Below are 18,276 nucleotides of genomic sequence, written 5' to 3'. Positions count from 1 at the left end.
AGAGGCTTCTGAGGTACCTTTATGTTTTTTGTTTTTGTTTTTCTGTGTGAATTTGTTTTTACTCTAATGGAAATTATCTGTTTAACAAGAAGAGGGCATTATGTAATTTTGATGAATGAAATGTAACAATATATTCCTTGATTTCATGAGATTAAAATTGATCCTGAACACAACACAGATGTTCCAGGTGAAATACAAAACCAAAGGTCTCCAGCTCAGTCGAGGTACAGTCACAGAACAAATACACAAAATGTTTAGAGTCATTGGGAGGACTTTGGTCTTAACATAGAGTAGGGAACCCCGATGGCTCCTTGGCCTGGAGAGGGAGGGAGGGGGGTATGGGTGGAGGGGAGGGGAGGGAAGGGGGAGGAGAAGGGGAGGAGATGGAAATTTTAAAATATAAAAAAAATAAACCAAAAAAAAAGATTATATAATGTTTGGTAACTGATATTCAAAAGATTTTAGTGGCCTTTATGTTTTTATATGTCATTAAAGGGACCATTTTAGAGGACTTGGTAGAGGACACCATTGTCAATCTGGAAAAACTTCTGGGGGGAAGGGGCTGGATAGATAGCAAAGGAACCTGAGTTCCAGTTCCAGCTTAACCCCTTCCTATCTGCCTGTCCTTAGACAGATACTGAGACCTTCTAAGGTTTAGCTCACTCCAGTATTAAGCAGAGAGGATCACAGGACCCTTTAAATAAACTTTCCAGAATAAGATTAAAAGAATCTATAGAGCTCAGTTTTACAGTTGAAGGCTTTGTACTGGATGAAGTAAGGCGTTGACATGCGCACCAAGTCCTGGACAGCTGCCCGGGGGGGGGGGGGGGGGGGTATCTACTTAAAAAGCAAAAAGGTGGTGAAGGCTGCTTACTCGGGGAGAAAGAGGAACGCTAGCCCGCGGGCATAAAGTTCCAGCTAGCAGGATGAGTTAGCTAAACCTGTAACTGGCCAGGACCTTTTTATTCACGTAAAAAGCGTGTGAGAAGGGTAGATGTGGTGTTAAGTGATTGCACCACAATAAAATAAATTTTTTTTAATTTAAAAAATCAGCTTAGATTTAGGATGTTGAGCAAGGGAAGTTCTTAGTAAATACAAATAATTCGTAATACATTTTAATATCATTGGTAAGTATGCACAGGGGTAGCGAAAGGATTGTGTGCGGTTGGAAAGTTAGCTGAATCATAGTTCCAATTTGGTCAGAAAGTTATCTTTTTATACAGATATTCTAAAGGTTGCAAAAATAATGTATTAATTTTAACTTAATTTTTTAATTTTTTAAAATATTTAATTAAATTTTTTTTCTGTAGCTCCATCCCATTACAAAGATAAAACTGTTGTAAACATAAGCAAAAATACATTTGTCTCTGTAGGCTTCTTAATTGAAGTAGGCTTCCTGAATTGTGTGAAGAAGACTCTGAGAGACTAGAGTCCTTTTAGCTTAGGCAGCTTTGTTCACTATGGAAGGTCATATTGAATTGGGCTATTAAGTACAGCTTAAGGAAATAGAGCTTTTCCATAGACTAAGAAATCGCTAGACATGAGTCTAAATCATTTTGTTGAAAGCGATACGGAACTTTGAAGCAACGAAAGTGCTTTCATTTCACCGGGATTTATATTCCCCAAATGAGCGTTGCATTCAAAAGAGTCACCTTGGGAGGCCAGAAACTCATTTTTTTATTGCTCCCGGGGTTCAAGAGATTTTTTTTTTTTTTTGAAACTCCTAGGTAGATCTGCAGTCAGGAAAAGTTTATGAAGCTCTCTAGAAAATCAATCTTGTTACATTCTTTTCACACCTCATTCTTTTCTCCAAACATCACCAAGGTAGAAGCCACAACTTTGGCTTCAGCTCGCTTTTTAGCTATTTCTAAAAACTGAATTCATCATCAAAAGACAAGAAAGCTGTGTGAGGATATGTGAAATTCCAGCAGAGAAGTCCCCAAACATCCCCTGTGACAGCCACAGTCCTGGATGAGACGGCAGCTCAGAAGACAGCTCAGGAGAAAGCCTTTGGGAGCCTGGGTACTGATAAGTAAAAGCAGTGCCTTCATTGCCTGGGGCCACCCGTAAGTGTGACATTCCTTTTTGTAGAAGCCCTGTCAGGGTTTCTGTTGCTGAGATGGAACACCATGACCAAGGGACTTGGCGAGGACAGGGTTGATTTGACTCACCTGGAGGCAGGAGCTGACAGAGGCCAGGGAGGAGTTTGGCTCACTCACTTGTTCTACATGGTTTGCTCAACCTATTTTCTTATAGAACCCAGGACCACCAGCCCAGGGGTGACACCACCCATAGGAGTGGCACCACCCATAATGGACTGGGCCCTCCCACATCAATCACTAATTAAGAAAATGCCCTACATGCTGGCCTATCTTATAGAGGCATTTTCTCAACTGTGGCTTCTTTTTCTTCAAAGACTCTAGCTTGTGTCAAGTTGACATAAAACTAGGCAGTACAAGGGGAAAATCAGTGTGTGTGTGTGTGTGTGTGTGTGTGTGTGTGTGTGTGTGTGTGTGTATGAAGGAGTGTATGCCACAGTGAGCCATGTGATAGGGGACAATCTCATTATGGGTCCCCACACACCTTGTTGGAGACAGGCTGTCTTGTTCACTGCTGGGAGCTCCAGGCCTGTAAAACTTCTGGGATTCTCTTGTCTCTGTCCACCTTGCTGTAGCTTACAGCTGCTTACTACTGCTGCATCCACGGAGATTTCCTCCCAACCTTAAGAAGGAGGGTGTCAAAGCTTAGGACCATGAAGAAAACTCTTCTTTAAAAAACTTATAGGACAGGATGGTAGCTAAGTAAATAAATTAAACTCTCTGATGCTGTCATCCATAATAAAGAAACTCAAGGCCTGGTTTCAATTAAAGGAGAGTAAATTAGAAACAAAGCAATGTTTTCTTTTTGGAGAATGAGATAAAGTCACAGAATTCAGAAGGCATGCTGTGGGGAGCGTTTGAGACAAACAGTAAGTGCGAATTTGCAAATGGGATGGATCATTTTATGACTGGTAACATCAAATCTGAAGCTCTGAGCCAAGACTGTGATTTAAAGACAATAAAATCGCATGCTTCAGGGTATAAGTTAATCACCTGCAAGGGCCAGGAAGGATTTGCTTCCCAGAAGTAACAATGTACAGTAGAGGAGGTGCATAAATTTTGTTTAATTTTCAATGCATCAAGTATTGGTCAGTCCTGAAAACAAGAATCAAATTAGATAGACTATTAATTTGATTTGGTCCAGCAACTCTTATATTATTGCTTCCACTGAGTTTTATGTCTTGTATTTATACTTGGCTATTTTAAATAACAATTATTTTTTTCAATCTTTCATTTTTATAGCACACATCATGCCAGAATGGAGGCATTTATGCACTCTGTAGCATCATCCTCATTATACAAAGTAAATGAGAATATAGTTCTCTTGGATAGTGATAGCTTGCTTAATAAGAACTCTTCTTAAGCCATTTACTGCTGTACCCTTTGTACATTTTGCACATATGAAAGAGAATCTTCATGATAAGACCCAAAAGGTCTCTATGGTTACTAGCTCTCTTTTTTCCCTAAAGAAGATGTCAACCAGATCCCGTGGTTCAAATTCCAAGAGGACAGAGGGCATAGTTAGAAGCCAGTAGTGAATGACGGGCCAGACATGATGTGAGGTAGAGCCCTGACCTAGCACGATGAGGTCTTGTGTCCAGTCCCCAGCACTGAAAAAAACAAATGTCTAAAGAACACATCTCCCCTCTAAAGTATCCAATTCTTTGGTTGACTTTCAGTTTATACTAGTAACACCGTGTTTCTCAGACAATCAAGAGGAAACACTGCAAAATGAAGAAAAGGCTGAAAGTAGAAACAAACTTAAGTTATTTATCACATATGAGAGTCATTCTGATTTCTAATTGGCAGGTATGGAGACATTACATGTAGTGCAGCTGATGTTCAGAACTGTTGCATTGCTTTTGCATTTGGATTGGAAGAACAGTGAAGGAATACTAAACATATGATTTGATCATATTTCCATCAAGTGAGGTTATGAATTCATGTCAATCTGCTATTTAAAATGAATGGATTCTACCTTTCTCCAAAACAAGCCGCTGAAAACTAATGGATGGGAGTTGGACTGGTCTAGTTAATAACTGGTCAAAAGTGGAGCCAAAATGCTGACTTTCCCCCCCATCTATACAACTGACCTTTGCAGAAAGACACAGATTATCCACATCTGGGTGGGACATTGCAAGCATCCTTGTCAGGACCCATGGTTGCCCAAACATAGCCTGAATGAAGAGGATGACTCCAAAAGACATGCCGATGTGGAAAGAGGAAACTCACAAGCCTAAACCCCAGACAAAGAACTACAAGCAACTGAGGGATGCTGAGAGCAGAAGAAACTGTTCCCCTAGGGAACAGCATGCCAGTTGTTTATCCAATACTCAGTTATCAGCCCTGAAAATACACTTACAAGTAACATTATATGGACCGAACAAGTTGTGTTTATTTGCTTAGTGATCAACAATTAAAGAAAAGGGGGTGGGAAAGAGAGCAAGCAGGGGGGCATGGGAAGCCTTGGGGGGGAGTAAAAGGAAGAGGAATGATATATTATAAACTCAAAAACATTTAAAATTGTTTTTAAATGATGGGGCTGAAGTGTAGTATCTGAATAAAAGACAGCATGAACAGCCAGCCTTCCTTCTCTTTCGGGCAGAAGATAGCTCATGCTAAAAGCAAAAAAGAAAACACAGAGAGACAGTTAGCCATGCAGCAGTGTTTTCAAGCCTTGAGAGCCTTTCGTAGTCTTTGGGAAGCAGGAGGGTGTGTCTAGGTAAGAGAGCTCCCCCAAGACGACAGCCCCTGAGTGGGGCGTTGCCCAAGAACAGTTCGTCATGCCTTCCTTCAGCACATGTGTGTTCTTTGAGCTGTCCTAGCTGCATGAGTCATAGAGAGCTAGGCCTCCACCATTGGAAAGAGCTCTGTCTTCATCTATGGCATGTTAGTAAAAACACAGTTTAGTAAAAGAAGTCATGCTAATGTCCACGGTGGATGCAGAAATGGCCCAACAGGTTACTTAGTATGGAAAATTCAACTGTTTACAAAGAGAAGAAATAAATAACAGCAACAACAACGTGTAGCTCTCTAATATTCTCCCTCTGTGTAAAAAAATTGCATTTCAATATTGTAGAGCACGTTTTGCATATAATTATCCATAAAGAGAAAAGCCCCCTTATACAATGGAACCTTCAGTTAGTTCTAAATCAGTCCCTCTAAGTCCTGTGTCCCAAGTATGGGTTGTCTTCAGCAATGGAGTCTTATCTTCAAGTTCTAGGAGACAATAGAGGGCCATGGCAGGAGCCTATATTCTTTGGAGGATTTCTTGCACTCCTCTGACCAACAACTCAAAGAGAGGGTTTCTATGTGTAGTAGTGGGGCTTTTGTTATATAGTCTATGACTCAGACGGGGAGCATTACATCCCATACAGCGTAACGCCCTTCAGACCACACACACACACACACACACACACACACACACCATAGGCAAAGTGAAGGAATCTAGTGCACACATGAGCATTGTTCTTACTGTGAGTCACTTACTTTTCCTGAATCCCCAGGAGTGCATGAACTATGCTGCGCACGGTGCCTCCGAATGGCCTAAGATAATGAAGCTGACGTTGACTGCCATCCATAGTAGGGGCTGTGCCTAGAGTATAGCATTGCCCAAGCAGGAGGGACGCCAAGCTCTGCATGGACACAAAAGGTCCCTGCATTGCTGAACAAGGATTCCTCCCTGGCTGTTGGTGATGGGGAGAAGCTTAAGAGCAGGGCTGACTTGTACAGCAAGGAGACACTGCATCCAGGTCACAAAGAAAAATGAGACTGGTTTGACAGTGGTGGCTTCTCTTCTCTGGAAGCACAGTGGACCCTTTCCCTTGCATTGGATTCACATTCTACACTCCTTCCTTGGTCTCTTCCCTCAGAGAATGAAGAGCTAGGTGCTTCCCCAGTTGGCCGTGCCAAAGGGCTAATCTTCATTTCCTTTCAGCTTCTACTGAAAGGTCTGATTTTTAAGTCAATTAAAAGGCTATTAGATGTGGAAAAATTAGGACAAGATTATATTAATTTGTGGTGGCATATAAAAGATCAAAGAGAAATTATTTTTATCCACTTCATTAGGAGGAACAATTTATCACCAATTTATCAGCAACTCCTTTTCTAAAAAAAAAAAAAAAAAAAAAAATCAAGTTCTGTGGTTCCTTTGAAGACATGCTAGTCTGATTTCCCATGAGTTTTGGAAGGCATTTGAGACCTCTTCTGTAGCCACTGCTATCGCTGTCCTTGTTTTCTTTGTGAAAATACCTAGAGCCCAGGCTCTGTGCGAACACAAAGAGAAGAAGCTAAGCTTGTGATCAGTGGGAGAGCTGAACTGAACGGCTTGGGAAGTGAGACAACTTAGTGATAATGGTGTCCTCCTGCATCTTTTATCTGCCTCTGGATGACCAAAATAGTCCGTCATAGCCGAGCGTTTAGGCAAAGGGAAAGGATTGAAAAGTCATTACAGTGTGCTTTAGATTTCATAGAGGAGTTAGAAACTCGGTGTTGTATAAGTTACGTTAAAAATAGCAGTGGAAGGATCCTTAGATAAGAGACACAAGAATAGTCATGGGTGTTGATTCTCATGAAAGTCCGTGAGAAAATTCACCAACACTCTGGGAGTAGCATCACGCTGAGAGACCTGTCCCCTAACGCTGGTTTCCTTTGTTCCCTCTGCAGAGCTACAGTGATCCTGTGGATGTGAAGACGTCTCAGCCACCCCAGCTGGTCAACTCAAAGCCATCGGTGTTCCACGGGCCCAGCCAGGCCCACTCAGCTCTGTACCTAAGTTCTCACTATCACCAACAACCAGGAATGAATCCTCACCTCACCGCCATGCACCCAAGCCTCCCCAGGAACATAGCACCCAAGCCGAATAACCAAATGCCAGTGACTGTCTCCATAGCCAACATGGCTGTGTCCCCACCACCGCCCCTCCAGATCAGCCCGCCTCTTCACCAGCACCTCACCATGCAACAGCATCAGCCTCTCGCCATGCAGCAGACCCTCGGGAGCCAGCTCCCCATGCAGGTCCAGTCTGCCTTACACTCGCCTACCATGCAACAAGTAAGTCTCTACGCTTGGGTTCTGAGCACCTCTGGAGGACTGGGGGCAGGGAGGGCTGTCTATCAAGCCAAGGAGACAAGGGTAGTTATTCTATTGAAATGGAGAGAGAACTGCAGGCATTTGACAGACTTACATCTGGAAAATGTCACTTATAAGTGGAGCGTGGTCAGAGTCACCATCCCAGGCCCTGATCGCTCTTCCTTTCAAATCACTGGTTCTTTCCCAAGACGTATCAACTTGGTGCTCCCTTGCTGCTGCCCCCTTTGTTTCTGGTTTCAGTTTCTTTAGTGATAGCATGTGCTAAGATGCCATGTGTACCACGGATCTTGTTGAAACCATCTGTAATTTCTTTTTAATGTCATTAGGAAATAAGGCTTTTTTGACTAGGATGACCCTTGAGTTCAATAATTAGTACAAAATAAAATCAGATTCAATACCAAATTTAGTAGAGTCGTAAAACGCTATGACCCAAACAGTAACTGGAGCTTCATTTTGAAATGTACATAAGGAGCCTGCAGGGAGAAGGGTATTTTGCCAGCAAGTAACAGGCCCTGGGTTTAATCCCTAGCATGGCAAATGCAAGTGTGTAAGTGTGTTTGTGTGCGTGTGTGTGTGTGTGTGTGTGTGTGTGTGTGTGTGTGTGTTGGGAAAATCTGTCTGCACAATTTAGAAAGCAGGAGAGATATCAGGCTAATCTTGCTTAGTTTCTATTTGAAAACAAATTTTATTTTCAGGTTTTTTTTTTTTCAGACGTTGGTGCTCTTTCGTAATTTGAGAATTAGGGGCATCATTAACTCAGTGGAACATAAAATATTCAAAACCCTGAAAGCTCACTTTAGAAAAAGGTTAAAAACTACCAATCATAGCCACCCTAACCACCGCCTTTACCATTCAATTATGCTTTTCCTAGAGTTATGAGTAAACACATAGGCATAGCCTCCTGCAAAATTCATATCTTGTTATGGTACACAGAATGCATGCTTGCCTGAACAGTAGGGAAAGGGGAGGCAGAAGGATGAGTTATGTCAAAGACATCTAAAATGTCTTTTATTATGATTATTATAGACAGGGTTTTTGAAAGCTAGCTACAGTAAACCCAGTACTTAGCGCTTAAATTCTCAGAAAGCTCACAGTGTGGTTGCTGGTCCTGTCTTCATTTTATGGATAAATAAACTGAGGCTTGGCAGGTAAGAGTCCTGAACTCACAAGGTGAGAGCTGGAATTCAGATGCAGATCCAATCAGAACTCAGAAGCATCATTCTGAACATTCAGGACTCGCCTCTCAACCTCACACTTTCTTGTAGACTATTAACAGATTTGTATCCGAAAGCCTGTGTCTTCAAAGACGGCTTTTAAATCTAAGTTACTTGTAAAATCAAATTGTTTATGAAACAAAAAAAAAAGAATTCATTATCTCATTGTCTTTCTTGGTTCCTAAGCCAAATATATCAGTAGCTAACTTTCTTACATACACACCACAACCTGCAGCTGAAGTGAAATCACTTAGCAGGAAGACCGTGGGGGTAAGCAGATCCCAGCCTCTGCCCCTGTCTCCAAGTGCTTTTATGACCAAGAGATACTCATGGGGTAGAAACCTCACCCTGTACATCAGACATTACTCAGGGAAATGGAATTAACTGAATGCCTTTGTACTGTAGTGAGTCAATGGTTTCTGCTTGAAGAATAAGCAGTCTGAGGGCTGTCACCTTCACTTGGGTGGGTTGACACCGGCTTGCAGGTGCTGTGGGCTCCGGGCACATGTGTTGATCACTATGCTTCTTCTCAAAGGAAAGAGGCCCCTAGGCAGAGGGACAGACCAATCCAGAGAGGGAACCCTTCCTAATTTGTCCACACAGGAATGTCTCCTTCTTTTCCTTTTGTTGAAACCTTGGATGAGATAGGGGTCACCAGGAATAGATTTCTGCTATTTGAAAATTATAAAAGGTTACTTGTAAAACCTCAAGAGATGTATCTCACTATACAGAATCTAAATGGGAGTGGAGGAACTCATGCTATCTTGAGCAAGGTATTTATCAAACTATAAGTCAGCTTTGTTAGTGTATCTCAAAAGATGTCTGGGGTTAGAGCTCATAATAAAAGATAATGGCAGATTAAGATAAAATGAAGAAAATAGCTATAGAGATGGCATTGACTAAAATCACTTTCAACAATGTAGGCTGTTAGTAAAATACTATGGAATAATAAGCCTCTAAAAATTAAATGGTTAGTATGCTATGCTTTTTGGAGAAATTGTAGTCTTAATTCCTTGAAATTTAAAAAAAATATGATGATAAAAATAATTTAAATAAGTCCTAACACATGCTAGGAACTGCCTGGACTCTTCTAGGAATCCGGAGAAAGAGACCCATGCTCCCTGGAATTGGAGCATGGGAAGCGATAGCAGCAGGGTAGCAAGCGGCACTCCAATAGCAAATAGACAGGAAGATACCAGCTTGAGGAGGAAGGCAGAGATCACTTTCACAGCCCTCGCAAGGGCTGCAGAGACCAAAGATGCAAAGAACAGCAAAGTTAAAATGCTCGGGGAGTAGGTAGGAAGGTTGTGAGGGAATTCCAGCAAAGACCAGTACCCAGAAAAATAGATTCTGGGAGATGAGAAAAATGGGGACAGTATCTGCACCGTAGACAGGTGCACAGAGCAAGGAGCCAACAGACCAGAGACACTGTCAGCTGACCGTCCTAAAGCCAAGATGGAAGAGTTGGCCCCAACAGATTGGATGCAGTTGACCCTCAAACAGCTCGTCGGGTCCACTATTCTCATCACGAATGAGAGGTCAGCCTGTAGATTCAAGTTGACCTGCCTGATTCGTCACCCAATCCACCTTCATCCTGAAGATGTTTGCTTCTTAGTATGTTGACCACCTTCCTATCTAAGTACCGAAAAAGAGAAAGAGAAAAGACAGCTAATAGCTACTGTGCGTTTTAAAGATGGCCTCAGATTTCAGTTTTACTCTCGATACTTTATTATCCCTGTGAAAATGAGTGTTGCCAACGGTAACAATAATGTCAAAAATGATCCTTAGTTTGTGTACCAAGAGTGATAGCTCCATTGTTTTCTTAAGAATATCTTATACACTAAGCCCACGGACCTACTTTTTTTGTTTCCGTTTTCTTTCTGTCTCTCTGTGCACTTTTATTGTGGAATGAGGTCAAGAAAAAAATCATTCATATCTGTCACTTTCCTTTATAACCTTAAGAAAAAAAATCTTTGTAAGGTACCACAGACAGATTTTCAATTTCCTTGTGTAGTAAACAGCTGCTTTAGGATTTGGGTGTAATTTAAAGTTTTTTTTTTTTTTTTTTTAAAAATCACATTGAGATTGATGAATAAATCAGTCATAAAGACAAAACATTGATGCCTGTTGAAAATACCTCTCCAGACAGGCAGGAAATGAAATTAGTTTGCAGCGTGGTGTGGCTAGGAGGATCACTGCTTGGTGGTGCTACAGGCTTTTTCAGACTTGCTGTGTAGCCAAAGAGAACTGTGAGGTTACAGGAATCTAATTAAAGAGCAAATGTCCCTTCTGACTTCAAATTCATCTTTATCATGTTTCCTATTTTTATTTCAATCTGGCACCAGAAAATGAAATTTAAAATTCCAGGCACACTACAAAACAGTTGGTGATTTTTCTCCCGAGCATTAAAATGCAAAATATTCAGTCTCGTTTAATTAGACTGCTAAGCAAACATTTTTCAAAAAAAATTATATCATCATTGTTGTTTCCTATTTACATCCATAATAGGAGTGTACTTAGCTCAAGGCTTGACCTCAGCATCTCCTTCTGTAGTGTTCTGAGGCACGTTTCCATTTCTATCTTGAAAGCAAAATAACGTTAAATACTGTTACTTTGGTCCACACCTATATTTTTCTTGGTCCTTGGTTGTTTGGGCAACTATTTAAATGTAGATTTTGAGGGTAGCATAATTTTTCATGTTGGAACTTTGTAGATATTACATGGTTTTGTATTAAGCTAGTAATTTAAAAGATATTTTCCTTATATTCTGGCGGCTCAGCCTGTGGAACAATTTCCACTGTGTGTATTACTTCTCCTCAGGTCTGAACCTTCACCTAACTCAGGCTATTTCCAGTTCCTTTTTGTTTTGATCCCTGTTTGCTTCTAGGTTACATTTTGTCAGTTGTGTGGAAAACCCAATAGACAACTTCACGCTACAAAGACAAATTAGCCCTGACATTTACATGTTCACTTTTGCCTTTCTTACGATAGCATCAAATGGTCTTTATTTCTTGAAAAACATGACTTCACTCTTCCACTGTCGTAGGCTGGGCCCTGAGAGGACCCAGTAAGCCCTGCAAACACTGATCACGGTGTCCCCCAGGCAGGCACTCTGGAGATGGGATCCATGGTGAAAGAAAGCAATAGAGGGTCTCTCAGAATTTTTCCCTGCTCCCACCTAGCATCACACCGGACACCAAGCAGAAAAAAAAAAAAAAAAAAAAAAAAACCTGAGAAGGTGGGCAATAGGACAGGACCAGAGAAATGAAGGTATTTCACTGAGGCCAGTGAGATTCCTTCCATGTTGGAAACGGAGGAAGACCAAGAGAAGGGTGAAACTACCTTCCTCCAGAAAGGTGCTTCCCGCCTGAGCTACAGGGGTCTTTGTTACTTAGGAAATCTATTGCTTTTAGTCTTCATCAGAGCAACTACCAGTGTGACTAAATTCTGGTGACTGGTTTCACATCATCCTGAATGCTGTCTCTCTGCAGTTTCTTGGAAGTAGAAGTGGCCATGGCTCTGCAGTCCTTATCTTTGGAATGGCAAATCAATGGACCCCTTAAACCCAACCAGAGTATTCAGAAAAATTGACCTGAGCTGTGATCTTCAGATCACTATGTGAGGGACCACCCATATACGTGTAAAAATCCGAGGAAAATATCTTTAGTTAGAGATCCACCCTCTCACCACCTTGCTGAGTGGAAGGGCAATCATCGATAGTATTTCACGTCCAAAGCTCCTTGCACTTAAAGCAAACAGAGCATGGTGCGTTTGTAATCATGATTTCTTGGATGTTAAAAACCATGGCTAGAATATGCTGCAGAGACAACCAGGAGATTAAGGAAGTTGCTTTCTGCTGCTTCTGCTGCTCTTGAGTTCACCAGATAAGCTAAAAATATATTGTGTATAATGCTTTTTGTTTACCAGATATAGCTATATACTTCAGAGATTCTGTCCTTGAATTTTTAATAGCTTTACTGGGATTAAAAGTCAACACTTCACCATACTAGCGCATTAAAAAAAAAAAAATCTTCCTGAAGTTTGAGTATTGTTGCCAGCTAAGAGACTTCAATTAAAAATGTTTGCTGTCTTTACGTTTCCTTCCCTGTGTTTTTCAATGGCAAGTTGCTTTCCGTCTCCCTGAATTCGTCCAACAACTGATTTAAAAAAAAAAAATAGCTTTGGTTGAAATGTTTAGCTGATAGAGAAATACAAATGAAGAAAAAGGGGAAGCAGATGGCCCCATTGTGACTGAATGGGGAAATATGTGAATAGGTGTAGGCTAATAAAACACTCAGCCACCTGCTGCCTGAAGCCTCAAGAAGACTCTGTTGCTTGTTCTGGGGATTAGCTATTAATGTATCTTTAGGTTGATGGAAAACATCAGCCGTGAGGGGCTTAAGATCACTGTCCCTTTGCTTGGCTTGAGTTGGCTTTTCTGTATTTTAAATTGTTTCCCAACTCAATTTATCTGCCCAGGGCTGTAATGAAAAGATTTCTGACACGTGGTTAAGCAATGGAAGGGTACGAAGAATAAGGGGACGGATGCTTCTTTTCTACTTTTCGCGGTGGGGAGGGTACTTCCGCGGGTTGCTGCAGAAGCAAGGTGCCCAAGGTGTTGACAGGCGTGGATAACTATGCCCTTGCTTTCCTCTTTCAAAAGCCACTGCCTTTCTCAAGTGAGAATTTGCTTTTCCCTCAGGGATTTACTCTTCAACCCGACTATCAGACGATTATCAACCCTACATCTACAGCCGCACAAGTTGTCACCCGAGCGATGGAGTACGTGCGCTCTGGGTGCAGAAATCCTCCCGCGCAGCCGGTGGACTGGAATAACGAGTACTGCAGTAGTGGGTGAGCCGCCCGCCATTGCCACCTGGTGGCCGAGGGTTTCACAGCGGACGCGCGCCTGGGCAGGGGCAAAGGTTCCAGGGGACAGGGAGGCTTCAAGAAAGTAAGGTCCGAAAACATGGGGAACCAGCTTCTAGCCTTTCCAAGACTAAAAGCCTTCACGTTTCTCTTTGCTATGGACTTAGGTCCAGTACCTGTGCGCCCCCCACCCCACCTTAACCCCGAGCTAGAACAAGTACGACCCTCACCCCCCGGCCCCGCCCACACGCACTGTGGCTCTGATTTTCTTGTAACAGTGTTTTCTCTCCACTCAGGGGCATGCAGAGGGACAAAGCGCTGTACCTCACCTGAAAACCTCACCGCCTCTCTTTTCCACTGAGGAGTTCAGGGAAGTCTTTTCATCGCGGATTGCAGTTCTTCATTTTATTAGAAAATTCAAGTTGCTAAGCACTTAGGACCATGTGAGCTTGTGGGTCACCCACTCTGGAAGAAAATAGTCATGCTTCGTTATTATTTTTTTAATCTTTTCTGGACATTGTTCCTCTTCCCTGCAGGAAGAATGGACAGTTCTGATTTCTGTTGGGTTTGCTGTGAAGTGCTGCGCTCTAGTAACTGCCTTAGCAACGGTAGCCGTCTGGGGTAAAGGTCCGGGGTTTTCCATTGGTTTTCAGAATGGGTGTTTATATGGAACTACTAAAGACTTTTTAAATGGCTTGATGTAGCAGTCATAGCAAGTTTGTAAATAGCATCTATGTTACACTCTCCTAGAGTATAAAATGTGACGGTTTTTGTAGCTAAACTGTAATTTGAAACTGGCTCACCCCAGTTGGTTTATTTCACAGAGGGGTTAAATTGGCATTCATATTTTTACTTCATTTTTAAAAAAACAACTGACTGATAGTTCTATATTTTCAAAATACTTGAAAAATATTCCCAAATGACTTTAATTTAAAAACAAATTGGCTTTGTCTTCTGATCAGACACAAAGAACCTAGTGTGGAGGGAAACGCAAACATTTATTTTGTATTCCAGAAAAAAATCCTTTTTGTATCACTTTTGTGTAATGATTAGTAAATGTCATCTATCTAAGTCCTTCGATGTATAAAGCTGCCAAATGCTCACCCGGTATCTTCGCTGCAGAACCAGGTTGGGAAGCGCTAAATGATCATCTTTATGGCTCTGTATTATTGTTTCCTCATACCGTGTCTGTATTTAATCTTTTTTTATGGAACTTGTTGCGCCTATTTATGAAATAATAAATATAGGTGTTTGTAAGTAAATTCGTTAGAATTTGAAAGAGGTTTCGTTGATGTTTTAATTTTTGCTGGCAAAAAAGAAGAATACATGCTTGGTGTGAATGTGCCATGCTTGGTGTGAATGCGCCAGGCTTGGTGTGAATACTTATTTAGTTTTTACAGTGACATGAATAAAACCAAATCTACTTTTCATTTAGTAGCAAATTAGAGCAACGAACCCATATTTCTGCATATCTTTTGTTGGCATAAATGAAAAACAATTCTACTTAGCAACCTTCTCTACTTGCACAATACAACAGAAAAATGGCCCAGAAGTCTCACACGCTCCAAGCCTAAACCAACACACACCAGCGCACCCTCTTTCTAAACAAAGCTGGTTCTCGCTTCTCAATCCCAAAACTTGTGGTCCCTATTTAAAAACCAAATTCAAGTTGAATCACCAAAAATTCCTCAAGTCTCATGCTCCTCGCGGCATCCAGGAAGCATTTAAGAATTGACCAAGGGTTCAGGAAGAGATCAAAAGAAGGCATAGTGTCTAGAAATTTCGCCTGGAAATGTAAGGCGAGCTACCAGACAGCCAAAGAAATAAGAAAGCTTTTGCTAGAAGTTCAGAGTCCTTCTCTCTCTCTCTCTCTCTCTCTCTCTCTCTCTCTCTCTCTCTCTCTCTCTCTCTCTCTCTCTCTCTCTCCTCCCTTCTTCCCTTCTCACACACCCGGGGGCCCTACTGAGATTCTTTAAGAAGGGTTTGCATAGCTTTTCCAGCCAAATGGGGAGATGGGGATTGCAGCACATAAATTAATCTGGTTGGAAATCAAGAGAGAGCTGTTGTGTGGAATGTATGAAATAACTGCAGCAATTTAAATACAAATATATTATGTGATCTGGTCAGAATTAAAAAGACAAAAGGCGTGCTTGCTTTGGAATGGTTTTCAGGCATTGTACAACATTGAATCACTCAGCATGTAATAACTAATAAATAATGCAGATCCAATGTTATTATTAAAATGACTGGGGCTGAGAGCTCGAGTTTTCCTGTCTTGATATTGTCTAAGAACTCACGTGACTAAGATCACAGTTTATTGCTTGGCTGTTTAGTATTTTAGAAATATACCGGCACTACTAATTAACTAATGTCTTCTATTTGTTACATTATGAAACAGGAGAGCTTTCTCCTGCACTAGGTGTAAACTGAGACGTGAGGCCACCAGCTCAGTCAAGAGGTTCATCCAGGACATTGTCTGCAGCTTTTCCCGGCAGGCACATGATCGGGACAAAAGGAACAAATATACCAAATATGAAAATAGATTATCAATAAGGCACATGGCTGTATTCTACTTGGAGATGCCTCAGATTCTAAAGGATGCGCCTAGTCAAATGAGGAATCCTATGTAAATTTCGGGCCAGAAATAACTGGGTACAATAGTCATTAATAGTTGTAGTAGCTTCAGAAGTTCTTTTTCAAAACTCCAAGAGTATGTCTCGCCAGTCAAAGAAATCCACCGTTTTTAGTTCTGCCACCTTCAGACACAGACAGCTTAGACTCAACTAACTTGTTGCCCAGAGAAGCAGTGATTCCTGGGTAGAGAGCAAAGACAGTCTAAGACTCAACAATGGTACGAACATAACGTATGTTCACTAGCATATCCCAAATCAGAATTCTTGCTAAGCAGAGAAAGAAAACAGTGTGCCAGGGAGTGCCATGGGGGGGGACTGGGCTGAATCTTTAACCAAACGAAAGAATGATGCTCTAAAACCCCTGGAAGAGAGTGAGCTGACAACAACAGGAAATGGGAAATGATTCCGATAATGGCTTGCAGGAGATCCAATTAGGGAACATGGCTAAAGATGACGTTGTCTTCGAGGATAATCTTTGTCCGCCTTCTTCTACATGGACCCGTAAGCTATGCACAGAGCACCAGGATTAACAAAAGCAGTGCTTGCTGCTGTCCTAGCAAAGATGCACTGCGAATCAAGTTTTTAAACAAAAGGCAAAGCTTCGAGTGAGAGCCACCATCTATCTCCTTCTTCCATTCCACAGAGTTGCCCCACCCATGCAAAGTCATTAGCTTGACCCGTGTGACATGGACAGTTTTCACCGTTTTCAAAAGCGTGAGAAGCCGCTTCAAACGGTCCACCTGAGATAGAGGTAAGAACTAGAGGCAGCTATGCTTCCAGCTGTAGCTTTAAATATAATTAACAAGGCAGCTTAAAGTACTTTACAAAGCACTAAGTGAAAAACACTGGAAAAGTAACTGATAGGTTGCTTACACATTACCCCGCTTAGAATCCATGTTAGAAAGCTATGACCCATGAACAAATATAATAAACTAGCAGATCCAGTGGATCAGTGCCGCTGTTAGAGGGAACCTGTAGATAGAAATTCACAACAAACAACTTGTCTACTGAAACACGAAAACGTGTTACACATAGCTGTTCTCCTAAGACTGTCTGTAGAACTGACCTACAGTAAGTATCCCACTGTTAATTCTCACTTGAACGTGGGGACGGAAAGACAGCAACCTCCCTAGCTCTGATGCTCATGGCTGGACACTGAAACAGCAGCCAAACAAAAGCCAAGAGTGAAATAAGTTCAGCCTCTAAGTATATAAATAAATCAGCACAGCCAAACGACTCCCCCGCCCCCCGCCTTCCTTAAAATTAATTGGTTTTCATATCTCTTGCTGGGATACAATAGCACACAGTGTTACATAGTACATGATGTTAAAAACAAGCAAGAAAGCAGCTAGGCAGTGGTGGCACATGCCTTTAATCCCAGCACTCGGCAGAGGCAGGTGGATCTCTGTGAGTTCGAGGCCAGCCTGGTCTACAAGAGCTAGTTCCACGACAGGCTCCAAAGCTACAGAGAAAGAAAAAGCAAGCAAGAAAACACCATAAGTTAACCTCAACATAAATTATATGATGTTTCCTTTTAAATACAGAAACAAATATTTGCTTAAAAGGAAGCATTATTAAGGGGAAAGGATGAAAATACTTCAGCAAGAAACCCAAGACTATGATAGTTTGAACACCTGGGGCATGGTGGCACACACCTTTAACCCTAGCAGGCTGAGGTAGGATCTACGGGAGTTCAAAGTCAGCCCAGTCTACATAGCGAGGTCCAGGCCAGCCATGAATACAGAATAAACCTTCTCAAAAGAGAGAGGGGGAGGGAGGGGAGGAGGGGGAGAGGGAGAGGGAGAGAGAGACGTCTAGTCATAACAAGCAAGAGATATACACCCTGGGCACACCAAGAAAACGCAAGCGAGGGGAAGGTGCTAGACTTGTGGAGGTGCCGAGAGCAAGACAGAAATCTCAGGAAAAAAAAACACATGGATGCTAAATTCAAATGCTGATGAAAGACAAGGAGACTGTGGGAAGACTCCCTACATAAAGAAAGGGTTCCTTTTCTGCATCCTCCCTAAATGGCACAGGGGAGGGAGAAATGATGCTATCATAAAGACAGTCGAATACAGTGTTCATGCTTTCCCCTGGAGCCATCCCACTGTGGGAAAACCTTTCCCAACAAACATATCTCCAGGTACATGGGGAAGTAGAATTGGGAAGGGGGCTGCGACCCCAGGGGCAGAAAGCCTCAGGACTGAGAGAGAGCCAGGGGCATCTGATGTTGGCTGGTTGATACTTAGCCAAATCTTTGCATCCAGTGTCAGAGTCCATGTCAAGGGAAGTTGGGGTCCTTGTTCCCTGGTGGACACTCAGGAGCAGTGACGGTTGCATTTCAGCATGAGCAGCACCTGGGCTGATGAC

The 18,276-nt window shown here is 42.0% G+C and overlaps 1 protein-coding gene across 1 annotated transcript in view; it reads left to right on the top strand.

Moving 5' to 3' along the window:
- Window positions 1-13,849, top strand: part of Tox (thymocyte selection associated high mobility group box) — a 283,439-nt gene extending 269,590 nt beyond the window's left edge. Inside the window, exons 7-9 of the mRNA XM_038348106.1 lie at window positions 6,765-7,151; window positions 13,107-13,258; window positions 13,570-13,849. Of these exons, the coding sequence (XP_038204034.1) occupies window positions 6,765-7,151; window positions 13,107-13,258; window positions 13,570-13,606 (576 nt within the window). The 3' untranslated portion in view covers window positions 13,607-13,849. The remainder of the gene's footprint in view (window positions 1-6,764; window positions 7,152-13,106; window positions 13,259-13,569) is intronic.
- Window positions 13,850-18,276: the final 4,427 nt, after the last annotated feature.

Source organism: Arvicola amphibius, chromosome 11, assembly GCF_903992535.2.
Source record: "Arvicola amphibius chromosome 11, mArvAmp1.2, whole genome shotgun sequence".
NCBI lineage: Eukaryota > Metazoa > Chordata > Mammalia > Rodentia > Cricetidae > Arvicola > Arvicola amphibius.
Note: the sequence above shows the minus strand (reverse complement) of the source record. Positions and strands in the feature narration are given on the sequence as shown.